The 24,038-nt window shown below is 61.9% G+C and overlaps 1 protein-coding gene across 1 annotated transcript; it reads left to right on the forward strand.

The window, feature by feature from the left end:
- Positions 1 to 7,950: 7,950 nt before the first annotated feature.
- Positions 7,951 to 20,113, forward strand: CHGA (chromogranin A). The gene is made up of 8 exons (XM_051826432.3): positions 7,951 to 8,142; positions 8,884 to 8,930; positions 11,037 to 11,130; positions 11,954 to 12,022; positions 14,458 to 14,553; positions 16,358 to 16,825; positions 17,369 to 17,802; positions 19,640 to 20,113. Exons 1-8 carry the CDS (start codon positions 8,097 to 8,099, stop codon positions 19,721 to 19,723), a joined length of 1,338 nt encoding a protein of 445 aa, XP_051682392.2. The 5' UTR covers positions 7,951 to 8,096; the 3' UTR covers positions 19,724 to 20,113.
- Positions 20,114 to 24,038: the final 3,925 nt, after the last annotated feature.

Below are 24,038 nucleotides of genomic sequence, written 5' to 3' on the forward strand. Positions count from 1 at the left end.
AGACCCAGAAGAAGCTCCTGTCTCCTGGCTTCAGCCTGGCCCAGTCCCAGCTGTTGTAGCCATCTGGGGAGTGAACCAGATCTCTCTCTCTCCCCCTTTCTAACTCTGAATTTCAAATACATAAATAAATGTTTTTAAAAAGAACTGGATTGGGGGCTGGATTAACTTGGTTAATCTTCTGCCTGTGGCACCGGCATCCCATATGGGCGCCGGGTTCTAGTCCCATTTGATCCTCTTCCAGTCCAGCTCTCTGCTGTGGCCTGGAAGGGCAGTGGAGGATGGCCCAAGTGCTTGGGCCCTGCACCCACATGGGAGACCAGGAAGAAGCACCTGGCTCCTGGCTTCAGATTGGCACAGCGCCGGCCGTAGCGCCCATTTTGGGGGTGAACTAACGGAGGGGAAACCTTTCTCTCTCTCTCTCTCTTTCTCTCTCTCTCTCTCTCTCACTGTCTAACTTTATCCATCAAATAAATAAATAAAAATAAAAAAAGAAGTAGATTATACCAAATCAAAATTTAAGGAAAACAAATTATCAGCTGGATCAGGGCAGAGGGTGATGGTTCAGGACCATGGAGAGAAGCCCACGCCCAACACTTGACTCAGTAACACCTGTGCCTCTTGAGCCACCCACCTGGCTGCAAACCATGGCGCATCAATGGAACCATCTGTCTTTACATGAAGAGCCAGGGTGAGTACAGTTCTCAGGGTGACACACACAGAGAAGGGGTCCAGAAAGGACCTCCATCCCCGCCTCCAGTTAGTCATGTTCCTATGAAGGGCAGGGGTGGTTTGAAGCAATGTCCTTGTCAAAGGGCTTGAACCCCAGTGGAGCAGGTGAGAGAGGGGAACACCAGTCACCAAGACAAGGGGGAAACAGCCTCTGGCGAGAGTCGTGCAGCGTTGGCAACGGTAAGAGCTAAGTGACTTCAGCAGATCGTGGGGTATGGGTGGCGGAGGGGACTAAGAGATTTCCTGGGCTGGAAGGCACTGGGGGAACCTAAGCTGAGTCTTAAAGTTTGGGGGGTGAATGAGCAAGAGAGGAGAGCACTTTTGGCAGGGGGCCCTGTGCCTGGTACAGACATGCCAAGGGGAGGCCTCAGGGGCAGACATGCCAAGGGGAGGGGTCAGGAGCAGACATGTCAAGGGGAGGAGTCAGGTGCAGACATGTCAAGGGGAGGCCTCAGGGGCAGACATGCCAAGGGGAGGGGTCAGGTGCAGACATGCCAAGCGGAGGGGTCAGGGGCAGACATGCCAAGGGGAGGGGTCAGGGGCAGACATGTCAAGGGGAGGAGTCAGGTGCAGACATGTCAAGGGGAGGAGTCAGGTGCAGACATGTCAAGGGGAGGCATCAGGGGCAGACATGTCAAGGGGAGGGGTCAGGGGCAGACATGCCAAGGGGAGGGGTCAGGTGCAGACATGTCAAGGGGAGGAGTCAGGGGCAGACGTGCCAAGGGGAGGGGTCAGGGCATCGGGGCCATCACCAGGCTGCTGTGGCTGAGGCAGAGTTCTTGGTAGAAGACAGGGGAGTGGAATCATACAAGAAAGCCAAAGCAAACATGAGACGATCATGCTGCAGGGCCAGCTCCCCAGTGTCCCCGGAAGGGAGGAGTGTGGCAGGCCCTCCTGCCCTTTTCCGAGCTCTTTGTCCCCGAGTGGAGCCTCCTCACCCCCTCGTGCTGGGCGCCTGTCCCCCGGCTTGCACAACCTCCCCGCCTGTGAGCAGACGACTGGCTGTGCCTCCCGTGTGGCCCTCCCTGTTGGGGTAGGGGGCGGGGGCGGAGCTGAGCTTGGACCCCAGGGAGGGAATTCCAATGCAGAAGGAAGAGAAGTCCTGGGGGCAGGTGGGCGAGGCTGAGGCACCGGGTGGGGGCCTGGACTTCCCTAGATCCAGGTAAGGAGGGAGGTCAGTGACTGAGGTCAGTGACGGAGGCTGTGTGGTCGTGGAGTCTCCGGCGGCCCACTGCAGGGTAAGGAGACAGCTCAGCCTCTTAGTGGGGGGCCGGGGAAGGGGTGAGGGGACAGCCTGCCCCTTGGGGAAAGGCCGGTCCACTGCCTGGCTCTGAAAGTTCATCTGGCAGGAGGCAAGGCACGCCCAGTGCTGCCTGGCAGACCCCAGCCATCCGGAAGCTCCCTCTGCACCCCCTCCATGCCAGAAAGACCCCTCAAAGACTTCCCTGTCTGTGCCCCAGCCCCTAGCTGGGCTGGCTGGGGAGCAGCAGGCCCGAGGGCTGGGGCATCAGCTCACTTCTGAGCCTCGGCGGCGAGCAGAGTCAGCACCCCTCAGCCCCGGGAGCCCCCAACATCTCCTTCCCAGGGCTCTCCTTCACAGAACATCAGACACAGCTGTGGGGAACTCGGTCTCCCTGAACATCAGAGATACTCGGTCCCCTGCAGGAAAATCACGTCCCAAAGTGACCAGGGCAACAGGGCAGAGCTGACACGGACTGTGCAGCTGTGTGAAAGGCTGGCACACGATAGCACCACCAGCCCGCACGAGAGCAACGGCCCCATTTGACAGATAAGAAGACTGAGGCCCTTCCAGAAGTTGAGCTGCCCGGTTGATGCTGCGGCTTGCAGGGCACGGCTCATTTATTCAGTCTGTCGGCTGCAAAGCAAAACCACGTGAACCAGGAGCTCCTCCAGAGGACAGAGCCTGGGGGAGGAAGGGAAGCGAAGGGTTGTGACAGCCACGTGGGGGCCTGGAGTTGGGGGCGATCAGAGATGCTGAGCACCCTTGAGGGCCAGGCAGCAGGCAGGGCCCCCCTCCTGTCATCAGGGCCCCTGAGCTGGCCCTGACGTGGTTGGGCACTAAATGTTACTGAGTGCCAAATCTCTCCATTACATCCACAGAAATCACACAAGGAATTGTGGAATAGGAACCCCAAAGCTCAGAAAAGTTAAATGGCTTTTGCAAGGCCACACAGCGAGTACCAGGCGGAGTCAGGCTTTCCACCCAGGTGTCCCTGGCCCCAAAGTGGAGCTCTTGACACCACCAGAAGACGCGGCTGCCAGCAGATGGCTCTGGGGACCAGGAGTGCCCTGAATCCCTGAAGACTCCTCTCTGGGAGGCCTTGAAAGGCACGGGGTGCACAGGGCTGGGGCTCCCAGCCAGGAGTGCCCTCTCTTGGAGATCTGGCTACCGGCCCCTCCGTCCCCACCACAATGTCTTGTCCATGCGTCAGACCAGTGCCCCCGACTCTCCCCACCCTCACCCTCACCTCTGCCCCAACCCTGCAGCTGCTGAAGTCCTGGTCTACTACACTTGACTTCAGAGTCTGCAGGCTGCTAAGTACCCTCTTCACGGAGACCCTGCACACCCAGCTCCCAGACGATCTCCCCCAGGGGTTAGACGTTTCCCACCCAGAAGACAACGTGCTTAGGAGGGCGGCACTGCTATGGACCCCGTGGGAAGATTGCTCGGGGAAGGGGGGAGAGGAGGGGAGTTAGGGAGAGTTGCTCTTGGGTCCTTCTCGCCCACGTGCTGTGCTTGGTCCTGAGTGAGGGAGCCTCGGGCCCAGGGCTTGGTGCAGAGGGTGCCCGCCCACACCTCTCCTGTCACTGCTGGGCTGGGGCCCACCGGAGCCCTTGTCACCCATCGAGGAGACCTGTAAACAGCTTTATTAGATTAAAGCAAACATCTGCCGAAGGAGCAGAACAGCCAAACCTTAATTGAAGGCCCCTGGGGATGTTTGTGCAGCCAGATGGGAGAGGATCTAACGCAATCGCCTCCTACCGGTCTCTGTGCAGACCTCGCCGATAAAGCCCCATTGCCAGGCAACCAGGCTTTTCCACCTGGACACCTGATAAGGGGCTGGGAGGAGCTGCGTGTCTGGAAAATATGATTTTGTAAGCGGGGCCGAGGACGTGTTGATGCTGCCGTCCCAGGCCCTGGGCCCCACAGTCAGATAAGCAGCTGCCACTTTCCCTGGGGTACTACAGGGGCTGCCTGCCTGGGGGCGGCCACAGCTTCAGCCGGGGAACAGCCAGTCACCCTGGGGGCTGTTGTTACCTAAGACCAGGGGCAGGTGGTGGCAGTGACTGTCTCCCTCGCCCTGACTTTTGGCCCAAGCCCCCGGAGATGGAGAGAGAAGCTAGAACTGCTGAGCACATCCCAACACTGCCACACCCCAACACCCCCACACCCCAACACCTCGCACCTTCTGCTGCCCGTCTCCTCCCCGTGGCTCCCCGAGGCCCACAAGGCCCTGTGCAGTTTGGCCCAGTGCCGGTCCACCTCCTGCTGCTCCTGCCTCGCTCTCTGTCTGCCAGCCACCTTGGCTTTTCTGCTCCACCATCAGCCTGCCAGGTACCCCTGCCTGGGGCCGGGGCACTGGCTGTCACTTTGTCCGGAGCATTTGAGCCTCAGCTTCCACCAGAGGCTTCGCAGTGGCTTAGCATTGACAAGATACTTCCTTAGCTGGACAGGTGTCTGAAGAACCACCTTCCAAACCAATGCCAATAAACAGGCAAGCCTGGAGCCAGGGGGAGAGGGGCAATCTGTTAGGACAGGAGGAAAGGCAAGGTGTGAGGGGCACCAAGCTCCGGGTGGCCGCAGGACCAAGCACCATTGGAGGGATGGGGAGCATCAGACCAGAAACGGCCTTGGTCAGTGTCTCTGAGCTAAGGACTTGACCGAGGGGTCAGTTGTGGCTTAGCTGTTGTGACGCTGCTTGGGACACCTGTATCAGAGCTCCTGCATCCGCGTCCCAGCTCCAATTCTGCTTCCAGCTTCCTGCTAAGGTGCACCTGGGCGGCAGCTAGTCATGGCCCAAGTCCCTGGGTATCTGCCGCCCATGTGGGAGACCTGGGCTGAGCTCTGCGCTCCCGGCTTCAGCAGATAGAAGGTTTCTGTCCCTATGTCTCTGTTTCTGAGTCTCTCTCTCTCTCTCTGCCATTCAATTACAATGTAAAATCATTTTAAAGAAGGATTTGTGTGCATGTGATTCCTTAAGAAGTCTTGGTAGAGTGGAGAAGGAAGACCAGGATGGAGGGTGGAGAGGCGGGGAAGGGAGAGAAAGCCAATCACGTGTGTGCTAGCAACAGCTTGCACTGTTAATAAAGTGCGCCGTCAACACAGCGTGCACTATCAATATAGTGCGCGCCATCAGCAAGTGAGCGCCATCACACAGACACCGCTGCAGGAGACAGCGCTTAACCTCCCAGGGAACTGCTGCGGAGCGGCCCGGAGAGGTCCTCCTTGGCACTGCCCCTCCTGGGGGAGAAGAAGCTGGGGTTTTTCTGTGAAAAGCCTTTGGGTACAGAAGGGCAGATCCTGGCCATGGGAGGTCGGTCAGAGCCCTAAAAGGACCCAGAGTCCCGGGCTGGGCTCTGGCTACACCTGCTGGATGCGGGTCTGGCTTGTGGGGCACAGTCCTGAGCCTGCAGCTTCCCACAGGGTGCACGGGTCTGCCCCCCAGGGCTCCTCTCTGTCAGCATGCCAGGCAGCTGCACATTCTATGACGGCCACCTCTGGAGGCCAGGAGACCACTAGGCTAGTGCTTGAGTGTGTTCGCAGTTCTGTCCCCTGCTTGTCACCCTCTGGGCCAGGAGGCAGCTCCCTCTAGCCATTAACATCCCTACAAGGTAGTACACAGACACAGTGATTTTTGTTGTTATCACAACAAGATACGCACAACATAAAACTTAGCATTTTAATCATCTTTAGATGCACAGTTCAGAGAACCCCATGCGTCTCCAGAGCCTTCTCATCCTCCCACATTCTGTGTGCAGCTCCCACCTCTCCCTCCCGAGGCCCTGGAAACCTACACTCTATTTCTCTCTGAATTTACTACGTGGTGATCCAGCCATCCACATGAGAGGTGTGGATGGAGTTTGTGGATGGAGTTCTAGACTCCTGGCTTTGGCCTGGGCCTGCCCTGGCCATGTGGCCCTTTGGGAAGTGAACCAGCAGATGAAAGATCTCTCTCTCTCCCCACCCCTCTCTCTATCTTTGTCTTTCAAATAATCTTAAATTAAAAATAAAGGCATCCTGGTGTAATACTCACTGTGCAAATCTGCGCTATCCCCACTCCCCCACCCCAACCCCAGCTCATGGCCGGAGTCAGGGGCGGGATTTTGGCTGCCAGTCTTGCACTACTCTCATCCACTTAGAAACGCACCTGGTTTGGGTACAAGTCTATTCTTTATAGCAGCAAAAACAAAACAGCGAGGAGACCTATCTGTAAGTTAAACACACAATATACTGTAGTGGACAGCCGTGACATAAGTCAACAGCTGTGTGAGCCACAGACCTGCACATACTCACAATGACCCCCCCACCCCCCACACCAGTCGTTAGGACCCGATGGGGGCCCCTCCTCATTCAGTGCTCGGCTCAGAGCGGCACTGCCCCAACAAAGGACAAATGCCTGAAGCTGGTGTGCGGCTCTCCTGTACTTTCCACGCCTCTGAGATGAAACACCTGTTATGATTCTGCTGCATGCTCTGTGTCCTCTTCACTCTGCCTCCTGGCTCTCATTTGACTTCCAGCTTTTCTCCCTCTCAGCATGTGCACCTGCTGCCCTCTCTGCATGGAGCTCTTGTCCCTAAACACACACTGGCCACTCCCTCATCAACTTCAACTCCCTCATCAACACCTCACTTCTTGGAGGGGTCTCCCCAGAGCCACCCTGCTTAAATACAACCCTGTGTCTGTCCCTGTCCCTTCTTTATTCTGTCCACAGCCCTTGTCAACACCCGACACACACACTTCTTTATTACGCATTGCCTGCCTTCACCCTCTGGGACGGAAGTTCCCTCAGCACCTGGCCTCTGTCTTTCCTGGCCATGGCAGCATCCTCAGCACCTAGAACACCTGCGTGCAATCCTATGGAGTTCTAAGCACATAGTAGGTGTTCAACACACGGTTGTTGAATGAATGAGTAAATGCATGAATGGAGCCATCTCAGTCTCACATTTCGGGACAGGAATGACACAGGTAGGGCATGAATTGGGAGGGGCTCTGGACAGTGGCAGCTGATGCCAAAGGATCCCCCGGATAGCAGGTTCTCGGTGACACTGAGGTCAAGTGGCAAAAGGTGAGAGCTGGTGGCTGGAGCACGGAGGGCTCCCAGACAAAGGGAAACCATCTGACAAGGAGACGAGCCTTCCCACAGCACCTGCAGGTTGGGGAACACTCAAGACATGGGGAGGGCTGCTCTCAGAAACAGGATCAATTCCAGCCGAGGTGACCCTAAGGGGTGAGCCAGGACTAAGGAGCAGATGCCACAGGGACCCCTGTTGGGCCATGATTTCTGAACAGCCCCCACTCTCCCCCTCCCATGTGAGTGTCCGCAAGGGCCTGGGCTTCCTGGTAGAAGTGACCTCTAGACTCACTCACCTGTGAGCTGGACTTTCAATCAATACATTCAATTGTGCCGGAGTGTGTGGTGCTGAGCACTGGAAGCAATAACTATAATTCCAATAAATAAGCACACACCCAATGACAAACAGTGAAGGCATCGCGACGGGTGATGATCTGGGAGAGAGGCCCTGCTCAGACAGGGTTCCAGGGGCCTCTGCAGGGCCTGGGGGTGCTACCAGGAGCCGGGCTTCCCCTGGAGCCTGCGAAGCCGGGTGGGGGAAGGGGGAACGTGCCCCAGCCAGAGGGCAGCTCCAGAGCAAAGCGGGACGCGCTACGGCGGGCCGGACCCTCGCGCACAGCACTGCGGAGGAACTCAGGGCCCAGAGCCTGGGGGTGACTTGCCCGGGGGCACACAGCCCATCGGTGGAACCGTCGAGGGGCAGAGGATCAGCGGAGCCCCGCGTGCTGCCTCCTGAAAGCCGCGTACCCGTTCCGCCGGGCAGACCCACCTGCTGCGAACGACCGAGGCCGGCAGGGGCTAGAGGTGGGGCTAAACGTGGAGAGAAACGGGACCGGACCCCGGGGGTGGGGACAGGGGCAGGGGCGGCCCCGCTGACGTCATTTCCGGGGTCGGGGGTATATAAGGGGTGCCCGGGTGCAGCTGCCGCCGCTACCGCTGCTGCAGTGCTGGGCGCGGGCCCCGGGAGGCTGTGCGCGCTCCGACAGACGGACTGACAGACCGACAGACGCCCTGCGCCCCTCGCTGCCAGCCGCTCGGCGCCCCGGGCTCGCCATGCAGTCCGCCGCCGTCCTGGCGCTTCTGCTCTGCGCCTGGCAAGGTGAGCGAGTGCGAAGGGTCGGAGGAGAGGTCCCTGCGCCCCTGGCCGCTCCGGCCTGGGCACCGAGGCGCTGGCTAAGCGCCGCGCGCCCCTCCGACCTCCCCTCGGGCGCGGCGCCTTTCAGCACCACGGACAGCGCCCGCCGGCCGCGACCCGCGGTGCGGCTGCGCCCGGCTCCGCGGAATACCCGGGCCGGACTCCCACCCCGCCGGACAGGGCCCCCTTGCGCCCCCTGCCCTTGCCGGGCCTTGGTGGTCTCAGGGCCAGCGTCTGCGCCGCGCCGAGGCCGGCCAAGGTCATTGGGGGGAGGTGGGAGGACTGCCTGTCGCTCCCCCTCTCCCTCTCTCCCACTTCCACCCTCCCACTCTGCTGCCCTTGACTCCTCTGCCTCTTGAGTCGTCTGCCACAAGCCCCCCCTCCCCTCTCCCCAGGGATCGTCCCCTCTCCCCGCGTCTTCCCCCACCCCAGTGCCCCTGCGGCCCCTGGCCTGGTTTCCCTAGCACTTGCCCTTAGCTCCTGCTCCCTCCAGGGCAGGCGCCTTCCCCAGGGGAAGTGCCACCTCTGGGGACCACCCCCTGGAGGCAGCAGGCAGGGTAGGGAAACAAAATCAGCCCCGAACTCTCATGGGGGTGAGGTGGTTTTGGGGGGGCATTAGGTGAATGGACCCTGATGGCCCCAGTTAGGACCCACCGGCTCCGCTGGGCACAGAGGAGTGAGCCTGGCACTGTCTTTTCTTTGCAGCCGCTGCCCTCCCCGTGAACAGCCCTATGAATAAGGGGGACACTGAGGTAAGACCGGGGATGCCCCTGGGTGGGGGGGAGCCCCCAGTGGACACCCCACAGCCGGTTCTCAGGCAGCTGCAGGAGTGAGTTTGGCATAAAGCCAAGAGCCAGCACTGCGGCTGCTGAGCCCGGGGACAGCGTCAAAAGAAGACATCAAAGATCGCGTGCTTTGCCTTCTGTCCCGCTGCGGGGACTTCCCCCGGCTCCCTCCGAGCTGTGTGTGCAGCCTGGCTCTGCTGGGCCCAGTGAGATGCCAAGCCTGCCATCTCGAACGCTGGAATCCAGGGGGCCCACCCTGGCTGTGGGGGCAGCCTCTGTGTGGTCCGTACGCCGGTGAGATTGGCCTGCACCTGCACACTCTGCCAGCAGCACCCCGCACCGCGCAGACACTTGAGCCCTGGCTCTCCCAGGGGGCCACCTGGGGAACATCCTCCTTGGACAGGATCCTGGCCAGCGGGGGCCCACGGGGAGGTCACCTAGGCAGGGGCCCGGGTGGGATGGGCACTTGGAATTCACCTGTATCTGAGCAGGGGCTGTTTGTCCACGCTCTGGTGCCCATGTTTACCTTTGAGGGTCGGAGGAATTTCTCCTCCAGTTCTCCTGGGGCTGTTAAGAGGCCACAGTCAAAACCCAAAACATCAAAGATATTTCAGCTCCAATTCCATTTTTGATTTTTTAGTTGCAGGTGGGTCAGAATGCAAACCTCTACCCCCTCCTTCTTTCTGGCTGTGCAACCTTGGGAAAATTCCCTAACCTCCCTGGGTGCCTCCCTCTCCTCTTTTCTCTCGAGGGGAAGAGTGACAAGCAGCAACCTGTATGTGAAGTGCCCGGGATGTAGCAGGTCCTCGGGACGCGGGTCCTGTTCATCCTGGAGCATCCCTGCTTGAGGTCCCCATCCCTCTTGGAACCTGCGCCCCGTTCCTGCCTTCCAGACCCGCCCTCTTGGACCAGGGGTTATTTATAGGCTCAGTGCAAGCTCTGGGGCTGCAGGGAGACACAGGGTACAGGCTGCAGGGGACCCCTTAGGTGGGACACTCAGGTCTCTGTGTTGTGCTCACAGTGAGGGGCAGAGGCACAGAGCAGCTGCTTTAAGACCTGGGTGTCCCGCCTGGGGTTAGGGCTGCGTGCACTGCGGAGCACTGGCCGGTTTGCCAGCCTGGAGCCTTGGCTCAGTTGCCTTGGCATCTCATCGACACCACCCCCACCCCCCACACTTCCGCCTGTGTTGACTGGTGCCCGTCTGACACCTCCTCTCCTCCTCCCAGCTCTAGGCTGGCGGAGCAGGTCTGGGGATATGCGTTGTTCTCTGCATGTGTGTGTGGCACTGCTTACTACCAAGTATTTGCCCACTGGTGCCTCATTGCCCTGGGAGGATGGCTGGGCAGGTCTTCTCGCTTCTGTGCTACAATTGAGGGAACAGAGAAGTTAAGCCACCTGCCCAAGATCACACAGCTAGGAGTCCACTCTACAGTCACCATCTTCAGACAGGATCCATTTCTCAGGGACCTAATTATTGGTAGCTCTTTGCTGGGCGCTAGATAAACCCTTCAGAGATACGGCTGCTGTTGGCCTGGGATGGGCAGCAGATGGAGCCAATGTGTGCCCACATACAGCCAGCAGATTCATCCCATCTGTGAATATGGAGCCAGTCTAGGAGCCTCTCTCTCCGTATGACAGCACCGTGGGTGCTGGGGGACAGTGACCCAGGCCCTGTTTCTAGACATGGTAGAGCCTGGGAAAGCCTTCATTCTCCTCTGGGCAGTCCAGAAGGACTTCCTGGAGGAGCTGACCTTTGGGCACGAGCGGGATCACCGCAGGTTGGTAAGATATCCTTCTAAGGCCCCGAAGTGGCTTCCACATCCTCAGAGAAGCAACACTTGGGATGAAAATGAACCAGGTGCCAGGTCCCCACGCCTGCCTCTCCCTCCCCCGGCTCTGCCTGACAGAGGCACCTGCTGTCGTCACGTGACTGGAGTTACTGGCACTGGCAGTTCTGTCTGGCTAGGGAAGCAGAGCTGTGCCCCTGGCCTCATTAGCAGGCTGCTCCAGAGCCGCTAAGGGCTGAGCCCGCGTCAACGCAGCCCCAGCCTGCGCCCCCGTCTCTCTTCCCAGGTCATGAAGTGCATTGTCGAGGTCATCTCTGACACCCTTTCCAAGCCCAGCCCGACGCCTGTCAGCCAGGAGTGCTTCGAGACGCTCCGCGGAGGTCCGTGCGGGCGGGCTGGGGGCTGTGCCTGCTGGCCTGGGGGGCTGGGGGCTGGGTGTGGGACTTCTAATGGGATAATGGTTGAACTCACAGTCGCTGCCGGGGTCTGCCTTGGCTGGGCACTGTGCCGGGCTCTAAGGGGCACTGGGGGGGGTGACGGGGTCCCAGCTCCTGTGTTTCTGGAGCAGGTGGTGTAGGGAGGGGACACACACGAGCAGATGGAGCTGGAATTCTGGCTAGAACGAGCGGGAGCGCAACAGCAAGGCCGCCAGACTGCGAGTCCCTGGGATGCGGGTTTAGTGAGCTTTGTTCCCAGTGTCTAAAACAGCCTCTGGCACCTGTGGCTTTGTGCTGAACAGAGGAATGGCGTGGTGGGTATGGGAAAGACACAGTCTTCCCAGCTAGACCGCCAATGCAGCCTGGAGCATCTGGGTTGGGCTTTTTAATATAAAAGGACCCGTTGGGAATGAAAACCAGTAGGAAAGTGAAGAGAGGTGACTGTAGGGGAGGGGCTGGCACGAGCAAGGCGCGGGGAGGGGGAGTGAGTTTGGAGAGACCCTTGCTGGTCCCCAGGGGCTGCCCGGTGGCCCTGTGCTGTCCGCTGTGGGCACAGGGGCCCGCCTCTCTGACGTAGCAGGAAGCTGATTGGTGCCTTGGAAAGGAGGTAACTTCCAAAGAGGTACCTGCAACCCGTCGGGCTGCTGCCACGCCAGTGTTGCATTTCTAAAATAAACTCCGCGTGCTTGGGGCAAACCCTGCTGGTTCTGCTCTGCCTCCCTCGGGGGCCCCGCCCCCAGCACCGTGACGCCGCCCCTCGTTACAGATGAACGGATCCTGTCCATCCTGCGGCATCAGAACCTGTTGAAGGAGCTCCGAGACCTTGCTCTCCAAGGTATTTTCCACCGCACTTCTTCTGGCTGAATCCAGGATCTGCGGGGCGGGCGACGAGGGTGGCAGGTGTTTCCTTTCAATCTCAGAGCAGAAAGGTGAGCCCCCGCCCCGTGCCACCTGGCTCCCTCTGTGATTGATGTCATGACAGAGATCAAGGCCCAGAGAGGCCGAGTGACTTGTCCGGGGTCACACAGGGAGCGGGGACCTGCCGAGAGCCCGTGCAGCAGTGCTGTGCCCCGGGGCTGCGGGGCTGCAGCCCTGTCTGGGAGGGCTCCTTTACCCTGGAAACTGGGAGGAGGATTGGTTGCAGGGAGAGGGGGAGTGGCCCTTGGCCCTGAGAGCTCATGCTCAGAGAGGGAAGTGGGGGAGGCGGGGTCCCGTCTGCCCTCAACACAGACCAGACTCTCAGTGTGATTTAGAGCAAGCTGCGTCTTTTGCCAAGAGGTTATGAAAGTCCCCGCTGTTCTGGGGGAAGGGAGGGGCTTTGTGAGGTAGTGAGCTCGCCATCACTGAGGGCAATCAAGCAGAGCCTGGGAGGAACGCTGGGATGGGGGCTCTCAGGCTGCTCCCAGAGTCAGCCGTGTTGCCCAGACCCTAGCTCCTCCCACGGTTGGATGGAAAGCACTGCAGGTTGGGAAATGTGAGGTCTGGCCCTGCCTGTGCCCAGGCTGATGCCCCGGGGACGTGACTGCTCATTCAGGGGCAGGAACCTGGCACCTGTTTCCAAACATCGCGGGGCCCATCAGGGCTGGGTGTGCCTTGGGTGGAGTGGGCAGCATGAAGGCTGCTCCAGCCCCGGGAACACCCCCGCTCTCTGAGGCCTTAGGGGGAGACTGGGCCACGGGAGAAAGGAGAGAGGTGGGGGGAGGGGCAGGTGCAAATACCGCCAGTGGACGGGACCCCTGCGGCCGACCCCGGTTCCCACCGCTCGGCCTTGCCATCGGCCTGGGCGGCCAGCACTCAGCTCGTGGGGTCGCTGGGAGGAAAGTGAGCGCCTGGCTCGTGGCAGGTGCTGGGCCGAGCCAGGGCCGTGGTCCGTTGCATCATCGTCCGTCCTGGGTTTGAGTTGTTTAAGCAGATATTAAACATTTGATTATAATATAATGTTAATTAGATATCGAAACACTTGTCACCTTGAAATAATTCAGTCAACCTGGACTATCATAGGGGAAATCTATGTATCCAACACACATATGTGGTGTTCTTTTCTTTTTTACTTATAACTTTTACTTTAAAGATTTTATTTGAAAGTTAGAGAAACAGGGGGATGACAGACACAGACACACACACAGATACACACACACAGAGCGAGAGACTCTTATCGGCTCTTTCAGTCCCCAGATGGCTGCAACAGCCAGGGTTGGGCCTGGTCAAAGCCAGGAGCTAGGGGCTTCATCCGGGTCTCTCACGTGGGTTCAGGGGCCCACATACTTGGGCCACCTTCCACTGCTTTTCCCAGGTGGATCAGAATTGGAGCAGCCGGGACTTGAACCCGTGCCCATATGAGATGCTGGTGTTGCAGTCAGCGGTTTTACCTGCTGCACCACAACGCCGGCTCCATAGTATTATTTTCTGTTAAAAGTCTACTGGCTATTTAAGAGATCTTCAAAAAGTTCATGGAAATGCATATTATAAACACACTATGCATGCATTTCAAACTTGCTTTGCCAGTAAACATAAGTATCTTTTAATTCACTTTTCCACCGCCAGGCTCCCATCACAGCCTGTGCGCACCCCTGCAGCTGCCAAGTCTCCGAGAGCCCACGCTGCCCCAGCTACAGAGCTAGGAGATAAGCCCACGTCTGCCTGGGACCACAGCAGGGCCACAGCAGGGCCACAGCGGGGCCACAGCGGGACCACAGCAGGGCCACAGTGGGGCCACAGTGGGACCACAGCAGGGCCACAGTGGGGCCACAGCAGGGCCACAGCGGGGACACAGCTGTCCTGAGAGTCACCCCTTGTGGAAGAGGTGGCCTGGTCAAAGGGCCAGCACGGGGAGCCAGGCACAGGCGGGGGACGGGCAGAGGCGGCAGCAGGGAGGGGATGCAGGGGGAGGGTCTCTGGGTCGCAGCAGCCGGCACCAACCCTTGGCTCAGAAACAGGCCGTCCTTGGCCTTCTCCCCAGGGCCGACTCAAGTTCAAGGGCAGTAAGGGGTCGCCTGAGTGGGGAGGGGACAGGCAGTCGCTGGCAGCGCTGGCTGCAGGGGCGCCTGAGCCACCAGCCAGGCCCGCCCCGGATCCTCCGCTCCATGGAGCCTTGCGCTCTGCCAGGTGAGCCGACCCCCACCCCACGCGAGCTCAGGTCCCCGCAGAGTCGTCTCGGGCAGGCCCAGAACGTGACGGGCCCGGTTTACTGACGGGGAGAGCGAGGCCAGCACTCGCAGCCCAGCCCGCCAGGCCGGAGCCCGCCAGGTTTGCTCCTGTGTCTCCTGCCAGGGGCCGAGGAGAGGGCGCGGCAGGAGACGCACAGCGGCTTCGAGGAGGAGCTCTCGCAGGTTCTGGACGCCCAGAGCCACCAGACCACGCCGCCAGGTCAGCGCCGGGCTGTCCAGCCAGAGGCGGCACGCGGGGCCCTGGGCACAGCGGGCATGCAGGACCACGGGCCCCTTACAGGACAGACGCCCCCCGCCCCCATGCCCCATAAGGGTGCTGTTCTTTCTGTCCCAAGTGGGGAAATCGAGGCCCAAGGTGTGCAGTGTGTGTGAATGGGCTCTGAAGTCCTTGATCGGCCCCGCCCACCCCCCCGCAGCGACTGAAGCCTGGCCGGTGGGCAGCTTCAACTCCGGGCCGGCCGTGGCCGCGGCCGCGGCTGCAGGGCCCCCTCCCCGCTCCTGCTGCGCCAAGTGGCTGGGCGGTCTGCAGGGGGTGGGATTGGAAACGCTTTCTGAACCCGGGCCGGCTTGCTTGAGACCAGAGCTTTAGGGGTCAGCGACGGCGGCTTAGGTCGGTGTCCTGCCCTGGAGCCGCCCCCCCCCACCTGGAAGGAGCCCCCCGCTGGCCCCCGCAGTGCTGGCTCTCTTCCGGCCGGCGGGCGGGGGCGGGCAGGGGTGGGCGGGTCTGGGAGCCAGCGTCCCAGGGGGCTGCGGTCTGGGCCCGTGGGGAGCCCACAGCTGCGGCTCGGGTGCGCCTCCCCGGCGGCTGTGTGGGTGCAGCGCGGACTCCAGCCCCACGGCTCCAGGGCCAGGTGTCTGGACTGACTGTGGGTGCCTGCGTGGCTGCAGAGGGGCACCAGATAGTGTGTGCGTCTGCAGTGCACACACGTGTGTGCGCCTGCGAGTGTCCGTGTGTGTGTGCATGTGTGTCTGCATCTGCGTGTGCACATGTCTGAGGTGGGTGTCCATGTGCATGTCTGTGTGTGCAAGTGTGCAGCTGTCAGTGTGTCTCCATGTATGTGTGTGTGTGCGCGCATGTCTGTGCATGTGCATCTGTGTTCATGTGCGTGTGTACATGTGCAATCCTGTGTGCACACGTGCAGTCTCTGTGTATGCATGTACACACATGTGCATGTCTGCTCACATGTACGTGCACACGTGTGAGTCTCTGTGTCCATGTGCATGTCTGTGTGGGCATATATATGCACTGTGCATGTCTGTTCACATATGCGTGCACATGTGTGTACATACGTGTTTCTGTGTGTGCATGCATGTGTGTCTCTGTGTGTGCATGTGCGTGTCGGTGTGCACATACGTGTGCATGTCTGTGTGTGTGTGTGTGTGTCTGCCTTTTGGGGAGGCAGCCGTGTGCTAGTGCAGCCCTGAACTTGGTGTCCGGAGGCTTGGGCTCGAGGCTCAGCTCCGCTGCCCGCAGGCCGCAGGCCCCTCCCCTCCACGCAGGCTGGGTTGCGTTCCTGTGAGGTGGGCCTAGAGTCCTGGCGGGGCTGCAGCCGGGAGCCATGTTCAAGGGCAGCGGCCCTAGCGACAGGGCCTAGCGGCAGGGCGCGTCACTGCTCGGAGGCCGTCTTCAGGGCAGCCTTGGAGAACACCTTCTAACGGAGTCCTGCGGGAAGCCGCACCTGGCCGAGTACGAGGCTGTGCAATGAGAGGTTAAGTGACTTGCCCAAGGTCACACAGCTCTCCAGCCTGCAGTGCAGGCTTCCGTCCTCTTGCGTGAGTTCCTGAAGCCGCCTGGTTTTGCTGTGCCTGTTGGGTTTTGGTTTAAGTCCCACCCGATTTTGAGGCAGCATAAAAGGAAGAAACAGTCCGGTGGCTCCCCCCAGGCCTGCAGTCGGAGGGCAGCCCTAACGGCCGCCCTGGGCGGGGCCTGCCGGACGCCAGGTGTGCACTGGGACCTGAAGCGCGCCCCTGCCTCGGGGCCTGACGTGCTGTGTCGACTGCAGGGGTGACGGAAGAGGCGGCCTCTAGGGACGCAGAGGCGAAGAGGGAGGACTCGAGGGAAGCACCGAGGAGCGGGGAAGCCGCAGACGGAGCAGGGCCCCAGGCCTTCCCAGCGCCCGGGCAGGACAGCACGGCGGACGCCAACAGCCCAGCCCTGGGGGAGGCAGAAGCCACCCTCACCCAGCCCCCACCCAGCCTCCCCGGCCAGAAACACCCAGGGCCGCAGGCCGAGGGGGACAGCCGGGGCCCCACATGGCATCCAGTGGACGGGGCCAGAGGGCCGAGTGCAAAGCCAGGGCAGCAGGCGAAGAGAGAAGAGGAAGGGGAGGAGGAGGAGGAAGAGGAGGAGGAAGAGGAAGAGGAGGAGGAGGCAGAGGCTGGAGACAAGGCCGGCCCTGCGCGGGAAGGCCCCACAGCAGCAGGTGGCCCGCACGCCAACCTTGGCTACAAGGAGGAACGGAAAGGCAAGGGTACGTGTGTCGCTCACCCTGGCCACGTGTGTCTGGGAGAAGGGGGTGGGCGGGACGTGGCCTCATCCACATCTCACGGCGTCCTCGTGGCACCCCTGCCAGTAGGAATTATCTCCACTGTCCAGATGGGCATCTGAGCTCAGAGAGGTTAAGTGACTTGTCCAAGGTCACACAGCTCACTCGTAGTCAGAAGCTAGGTTTGCATCCCAGGTTTGACTCCAATTCCACGAGGCTCACCCTAGTCCACAGGGGCGGAGGGGCTGGAGGGGGAGTGGGTGGGCTTTGGGAGCAGAGGCAGCATGATGGGGGGAGCCGCCTGGTCTGGGTACAGCGTGAGCTCCAATGAGGGGAGGCTCCGGCACCACACAAGGGCATGGCCAGGTCCTCCCCTCGTGCCCCCACCCCCCAACTGGATGAGCCGTGCCGGGCCAGGGGCTCCTAGGGTGCAGGAGCTGCAGGAAGAGGTGGGCTCTCCTGCCCCAGGGAGTGGCAGGGACGGGACTGGGCGCCGCCCTCATCTGCTCTTGTCACCACCTGCTCCAGGTCGGTCCGAGGCTGTGGCCCAGGATGGCGCCAGGAAGACTGGGGCTGAGCCCCCCGAGGGGCAGGAGGAGGCGGAGGAGCCGGCGGGGCCCCCCGGGGGTCCTTCCCTGGACGGGAAGGACGAGCAGGACGAGCCGCTCTCCAAGGAGTGGGAGGGAGCCAAGCGCTGGAGCAAGATGGAGAAGCTGGCGCAGGAGCTGACGGCCGAGAAGCGGCTGCAGGGCGGGGACGGGCACGGGGACGAGCCCGACCGCTCCATGAAGCTCTCCTTCCAGCCCCGCGCCTACGGCTTCAGGGGGCCCGGGCCCCAGCTGCGGCGGGGCTGGCGGCCGTCGGCCCAGGAGGACAGCGTGGAGGCGGGCCTGCCCCCGCGGGGCCACGGCTACCCGGAGGAGAAGAAGGAGGAGGAGGGCAGCGCCAACCGCAGGCCTGAGGTTGGTACCGGGCGGGCGCCGCCGGGGGCAGCCGACCCGGCCACGCAGCCCCTGCCCTGGGGAGGGGACACAGTGCCCTGGAGCCCGCGACTGCAGAGGGACTCGGGCGGGCGATGGGGCTGGCACCGTGAGGGGCTGGTGTGGCAGGCGCGTCCCGATCCGCCTGCAGGTGCTTTGTCCTGAAGGTGCCGGAGCCTGCAGGCTTGTGAGCGGGGCGCAGCGGGAGGCAGAGAGCTTGCTGGGTGGGGGGGGGCAGGACTGGGAGGGCCCTCGGCTGCCTGGGAGATCCGAGTCCAGGGCCGCGTGGCCCTGAGAGCTGGGAGGCCTTGGGGAGGGGGCCTGCCCTGGGCAGAGGGGCCTTGGTCTGGCCATGTCCACCCCTGGCCCCCAGGCAGCCCCGGTGCGGGTGGAGGCAGGCCCAGCTGGGCCCCGGTGCAGGTGAGCAGGCTGGGGAGGCATGGCCTGGGGGGACAGCAGACCTGGGTCTGGCCTCCTCCTGCTGTGTGACCTGGGGGAGGTCACTCCCCTTCTCTGAGCCTCATCGCTCACCCCATGTGTGAAATGGGGGCGAGGAGTCCTTTCCACTCCCCTCAGTATCACACGCCCGTGAGCTCTGAAATCCGAGCCACACCTGGGCACGCAGGGACCCTGCCTGTGGGGCAGCTGGGGCTTGGGTTCCCTGGCCCATGGAGCAGGAGGGGCCCTGGGGCTGCCTGGTTCAAGCCTCAGTGCTCCATGGGAACCAGAAGGCCAGGACCTGTCCACGAACCCCCAGGTTCTCTGCCCGCTCTTCGAGTCCCCAGCCCTCTCTGGGCCCAAGGGCCGCCTCAGAGCAGCTGCAGCGGGGAGGGGCATCTGCCCAAGGCCCTGGAGACGCGGAAGGGGCCACAGGAAGCAGCGGCTGGCAGCCCCACTCTGGCTTCGGAGCCGGGACACCACGGGCCCCGTGAGCACTCCGTCGTCACCCACAGAAGCTGGGGAGATCGGGGTGCCCAGGGGCACCTGCCAGGTTCTCTTCTCCACAAGCAGAGGCAATGTTAGACCACAAGACAGAGAAGTGGGGGCCCCAGAGTCACATGGGCAGGGCGGGCCGGGGTCTTCTCCGCCCAGTCCCAGGGGCCTCCTAGAAACCCCAGCATCCCAGAACTCGTGCCCCCAGTTACTCCAGGTCAGAACTCCAGGGAGCCACTGTCCGTGGCCTGTGCCATAGTGGGGCTGTAGACACAGGCCTGGGGCCGGTGGCCCTAGCAGCCTGGAAGCCAGGGGGACTGCAGGCATTCGACCCCCACTGCCAGGCCCCTGAGCTCCAGGCTACGCCCTGGTGGGTGTCCAAGACAGCACAGGGCTCGGAGGAGGCGCCCCTGCTCCCAGGAGCGCCCTGGCAGCCAGAGGCCAGAGACCCCGCCATGGTCAGGACCAAGCCCCAAGCCCAGGCAGGTGGAGGTGGGCAGCACTCGGCATCCAGTCCACACAGCTGCCCACACAGACCCCACAGGCCTGGCTGCACCTCGGTCTAGGCTGAGCTCTGCTCTGTGGGGCCCTGGAAGCTTTGTCTTCCACGTGCCCTGGATGAGACCCCAACTGACCAGAACCATCCAGGAAGAGGGGCTGCAGGAGCCTGCAGAGCAGTGGGGTCACAGCCCCTGCCCCCACCTTGTAATGACCCTCAGAGCAGCCTGGCAGGGTGGTGTCACTGTCCCCATGATACAGGTGAGGTCCCCGAGGCTCAGAGAGGCAAAGCCACCTGTCCCAGGCCGCACAGCTCACCACAGCCCAGCCAGCGTGGCTCACTGTCCCCTCCAGGCCCATCCGTGTGACCCTCGGTGTTCTGTCCTAGGACCAGGAGCTGGAGAGCCTGTCGGCCATCGAGGCGGAGCTGGAGAAGGTGGCACAGCAGCTGCAGGCCCTGCGGCGGGGCTGAGCCGCAGGCTGGCGGGGCCGCCCAGGGCTCCGGGGCACCCCGTGGTCCTGGCTCTGCTGTCGCCTTTGCGGCTCCTGGTCACACAGCCCGAACACTGCTTCCAGCCGGGAGCCAGCCTCCAGGCCGCCGAAGCCCAGGCCCCGTCGCCCCCTAGACTCCCTTCCTCCCACTCTCGACCCTGGAATATCCTTCCACACTGCACCCCCTCCCCAACTCTCAACGTCGGTTATTCCTTCTCTGAACACGGGCAGCTTTCTAGAAGTTTCCTTCCACCATCACCTCCACTGGGCACTATTGCAAGAACTTCTGACCTTTGGGGAGAGCGGAGAGCGCCTGACTAAGATATTCTGCACAAGATTATCCAAGGAGAATAAATCTGTTCTGGGCTCTTCGCCTTCTCTGTTCCCCTCAGCTCTGACAGGGTGGGGCGTGCTGGATTTGGGTCGGGGGACAAGGGGTCTGTCCACCTGCGGCCATCCTTTTTTTCCCCCCTCTTAAAGATTTATTTATTTGAAAGACAGAGTTAGAATCTTCCATCTGCTGGTTCACTCCACAGCGGCTGCAACGGCCAGGGCCGGGCCAGGCCCAAACCAGGAGCCTGGAGCTCCCTCTGGGTCCCCCATGTGGGCGCAGGGGCCCAAGCACGTGGACCATCTGCGGCTGCTTTCCCAGGCACATTATCAGGGAGCTGGGTCAGAAGTGGAGCAGCCGGGACACAAACCCTCACTCAAATGGGATGCCAGTGTCGCAGGCAGCAGCAAAATCCCCTGAGCCACACGCTGGGGAGGGGAGGGGGGGGTCCATCCTGGGCCACTCCCTAGGTGTGATTGTGCACCTCTGAGCCTCAGTTTCCCCATCTGTGCAATGGGGGCGCTGCTGTGCCTCAATGAGTCAGGATGAAATAACACAGCAGGGACCCCACTCTTCCTGTCCCTCTGCTGATTCCCAGCCGTCCATGCAGCTTTCTGAGCCTGGACCACCCCCAGCCTGATGGTCAGTGTCCCCTCATCCCCTGAGACACCAGCTAGAGGCCCTGAGAGCCCCCAACAGTGCCTGCCTCAGACTGCAGGTGCCAGACTGGCTGTGGGCCTCTGAGCTGCAGGGCGCCTGGCACATGTCCTGACTTCCCACTCAAGAACTCTGCACAGGACTAGGGGGTGCCTGAAGTCCACACACGTGTACCAGAGCAGGGCACATCTTAGTTCCCGTTTTGGAAACAAGGAAACCGAGGCAGCAGTGAATGACTCGCTGAAGTCACAGGCAGGGGTGATGGGCAAAGCACGTGAGCCTGGGGACCGTGCAGGATGGGCCGGGCCAGGGCGCTGGATCCCCGGGGACCAGCTACATGGCAGGGCTGAGCAGGGAGCGGTTTGTCAAACATTGCCACATGGCTGCCTTGTGCCTAGGAAGCCTGGGCATATAGCAAAGGCCAGGACAAGCCCTGGTTTACGAAGCCCACAGCTGGGGAGGGTGTTTGGTGCAGTGTTTAGTTGCCACTTGGGACACCTGCATCCCGATCAGAGCCTGGTTTGACTTCTGGTTACTGTGCGCCCCATCCAGCTCCCTGCAGGTCCTCACCCTGGGAGGCAGCAGGGGATCCCGCAAGCACTCGGGAGATCCAGCCTCTGGGTGGGTTCTGGGCACCTGGGTTTGGCCTGGCCCAGCACTGGCTGCTGTGGGCAGGAGGGGGTGAACCGATGGATGGGACAGGGATCCCCATCCGTCTCTCTGCCTTTCAAATAAAGCGAAAATAGGTTTTCAAAAATTAAAAACAAACAAGCCCACTGCTGAGTGGGTAAAGTCAGACTCTTCAATGGCTAAAGCAGCTGGCGCCGCGGCTCACTAGGCTAATCCTCCGCCTAGCGGCGCCGGCACACCGGGTTCTAGTCCCGGTCGGGGCGCCGGATTCTGTCCCGGTTGCCCCTCTTCCAGGCCAGCCCTCTGCTGTGGCCAGGGAGTGCAGTGGAGGATGGCCCAGGTGCTTGGGCCCTGCACCCCCATGGGAGACCAGGAAAAGCACCTGGCTCCTGGCTCCTGCCATCGGATCAGCGCGGTGCGCCGGCCGCAGCGCGCCGGCCGCGGCGGCCATTGGAGGGTGAACCAACGGCAAAGGAAGACCTTTCTCTCTGTCTCTCTCTCTCTCACTGTCCACTCTGCCTGTCAAAAAAAAAAAAAAAAAAAATGGCTAAAGCAGCCCTGCACTTGGCCCACGCTCGCAGGCCGGGCACGGCCCCTCTCCAGGTGGCCACACCGGGGCGCACGTCCTTGTCCTGCACCCTCAGTAAGAGTAAGCCGGTGAGGGTGACTCCTGGAGGCAGTGGTGAGGCGACCGTGCAGGGAGGGGCCTGGGGCTCAGGCTCAGAGGTGCTGTTGCGACCCGCAGGGCCAAGTCCTGAGTGTGGGTTAGGATTTGGGCACCCAGCTCCCCAGGGCCCGGGCTGCCGGGAGGTTCCGAGCAGACACGGTGTGGCAGGGAGGATGAACCCGCTGCCCAGCTGGAGGGCTGGCGCGGCCGTTCCGGCCCCTCGGAGCCTCATTTCCTTCATGTGTAAGATGGGGGTGGGATTCTCTGCTTACCAGACCGCAGAGGGGCCCAGCCAGCACTGCTAGGGCGACGTGAGTCATTTGTGCAGGGTCTCAGCACGTCTGGGCCTCTCCAATGAGGCCAGGCTGCCCAGACTGCCCGGGCTCACGGCCCCGAGCACACAGGGCCGCCCTCTGCGTGGCCGGTGGCAGAAGCTGTTTAATTTCTTCCCGTGTTTTCAAGAGGTAGCTTTATGCTCCTCCGCTGAGTTACAGAAGCCACAAACAGCACTACCTGTATTCCATGAGGCTGCTGAAAGCCAAAGCATCCGCTACCACCACCAGTCAGCAAACCGAGAGGACCAGGGACACGTGGTGTCTGAACCCACCCTCCCAGACACGCGGCACCTGCGCGGTCCCTGCCACGCCGGGCCGGAGCTGTGACTGCATGCCTAGCCCGCGTACTCACACTGCAGAGCGCAGACCCACATGGGGCTCGGGGGTGGCTGCTGCGGACGGGGCTAAAGCAAAAGGGCATTTGTCACCAAGCACAGGCACCGGCGCTGACGGCGACAGCCTGGGGAGGGGTGTGGTGCCACACGCGGCCCTGAGGGTGCTGCCAGGTCCCCGCCGATTCTGCAAGTTCAGGGAAAATGCAGCCGGCTCTGGAAGGGGCTGGGTGGGCTCTGCTCATCCAAGGAGGGACAGAGGCGTACACGAGGGCGACCCACAGAGAGGCCTCGGCTCCAGCTGCTGCCCTCGTCTGCCTCCAGGTGACCTAGGCCCAGCTCCAGGGCCCCGGGGTAGACAGGGCTGTGAGCCACAGCCCGGGGGAGGGGCACTGCAGGACCCCACCGCCTGAGTGACGGCTTCCTCAGGGAGGCGGCAGGGCACACGGCCCCTGGGGCGTCAGCGACTCTGTCCAGTGGCTCCTTGGCCAGCGAGAACACCAGGAGACACGGCCCGGTCTTGGGGGCTGGATCTTGGGGTGGCTGCTTAGCGAGCAGCCGCTTTTCTCGTTGGTTCAAAAACCAGTTTCCTCCTAGGGTCTCCCAACTTCCGGGACAACTGCTGGGCAGGCCCAGGGGCAGAGGGGGCTTCTCCAAGGCCATCTTCTCCTTCACCGAGGCGCCCCAGACTCAGGGAGGCCACGGACAGGAAGCCTCCTACAGTCCCCGAGGCCTCAGCTGGGTGACTGAGGCCCAGCCCCACGCCCATCACAAGCAGAGACCCCCGCCCGGGACACATTCCCCTCAGCTTTCCTGCGAGGCCGGCGGCCGGCACCCAGCTGGGGAGGTGCCTGTGGCATCGTCTTCCAATGCCAGCAGATCCTCACCCAGGGCCTCGGCTCGGGGTGATCCCCGGATGCTACCCCAGCCAAGATGTGGCCTTGCCACTTGTTCCTGGAGCCGTCTGACTGCCCTGTCCAAGGGCCATGGCCAAGAGAGAGGCTCAGGCCACGAGGGTTCCCGCTGCCTCATGACACGGGCCAGGCCGGCCCTGGTCAGTGCCCATGCACCACCACGTGGCATGACCGGCCAGGAAGCAGTGGCCACTGCACCCTGGGGAGGGGCAGCCAAGGCCACACTCACGGTTCTCATTGGCCTTTCCTGCGTGCAGAGCCCCCAAGGCTTCAGGTCGGCCACAGGGGAAACCAATTTGGTTTTGGGACCAAGATAGGCGAGTGTGCACCAGGGGACACTTACGGAACGGGGTTCTGGCTGGCCACTCCAAGGGGCGCCTGTGCTGGCAGCTTCTCCCTCCAGCCTGCGGCCAGTGTCCCTGGCCAGGA

Source organism: Oryctolagus cuniculus, chromosome 20 (genome assembly GCF_051225735.1).
Source record: "Oryctolagus cuniculus isolate XC-2025 breed Fujian yellow rabbit chromosome 20, ASM5122573v1, whole genome shotgun sequence".
NCBI lineage: Eukaryota > Metazoa > Chordata > Mammalia > Lagomorpha > Leporidae > Oryctolagus > Oryctolagus cuniculus.

Bases quoted from the DNA above. Each gene is read 5' to 3' on its own strand.
- CHGA (XM_051826432.3), top strand. From the start codon at position 8,097: ATGCAGTCCGCCGCCGTCCTGGCGCTTCTGCTCTGCGCCTGGCAAG. The intron at 8,143-8,883 runs GTGAGCGAGTGC...TTTTCTTTGCAG, and splicing joins TCTGCTCTGCGCCTGGCAAG to CCGCTGCCCTCCCCGTGAAC. The intron at 17,803-19,639 runs GTTGGTACCGGG...GTTCTGTCCTAG, and splicing joins GCGCCAACCGCAGGCCTGAG to GACCAGGAGCTGGAGAGCCT.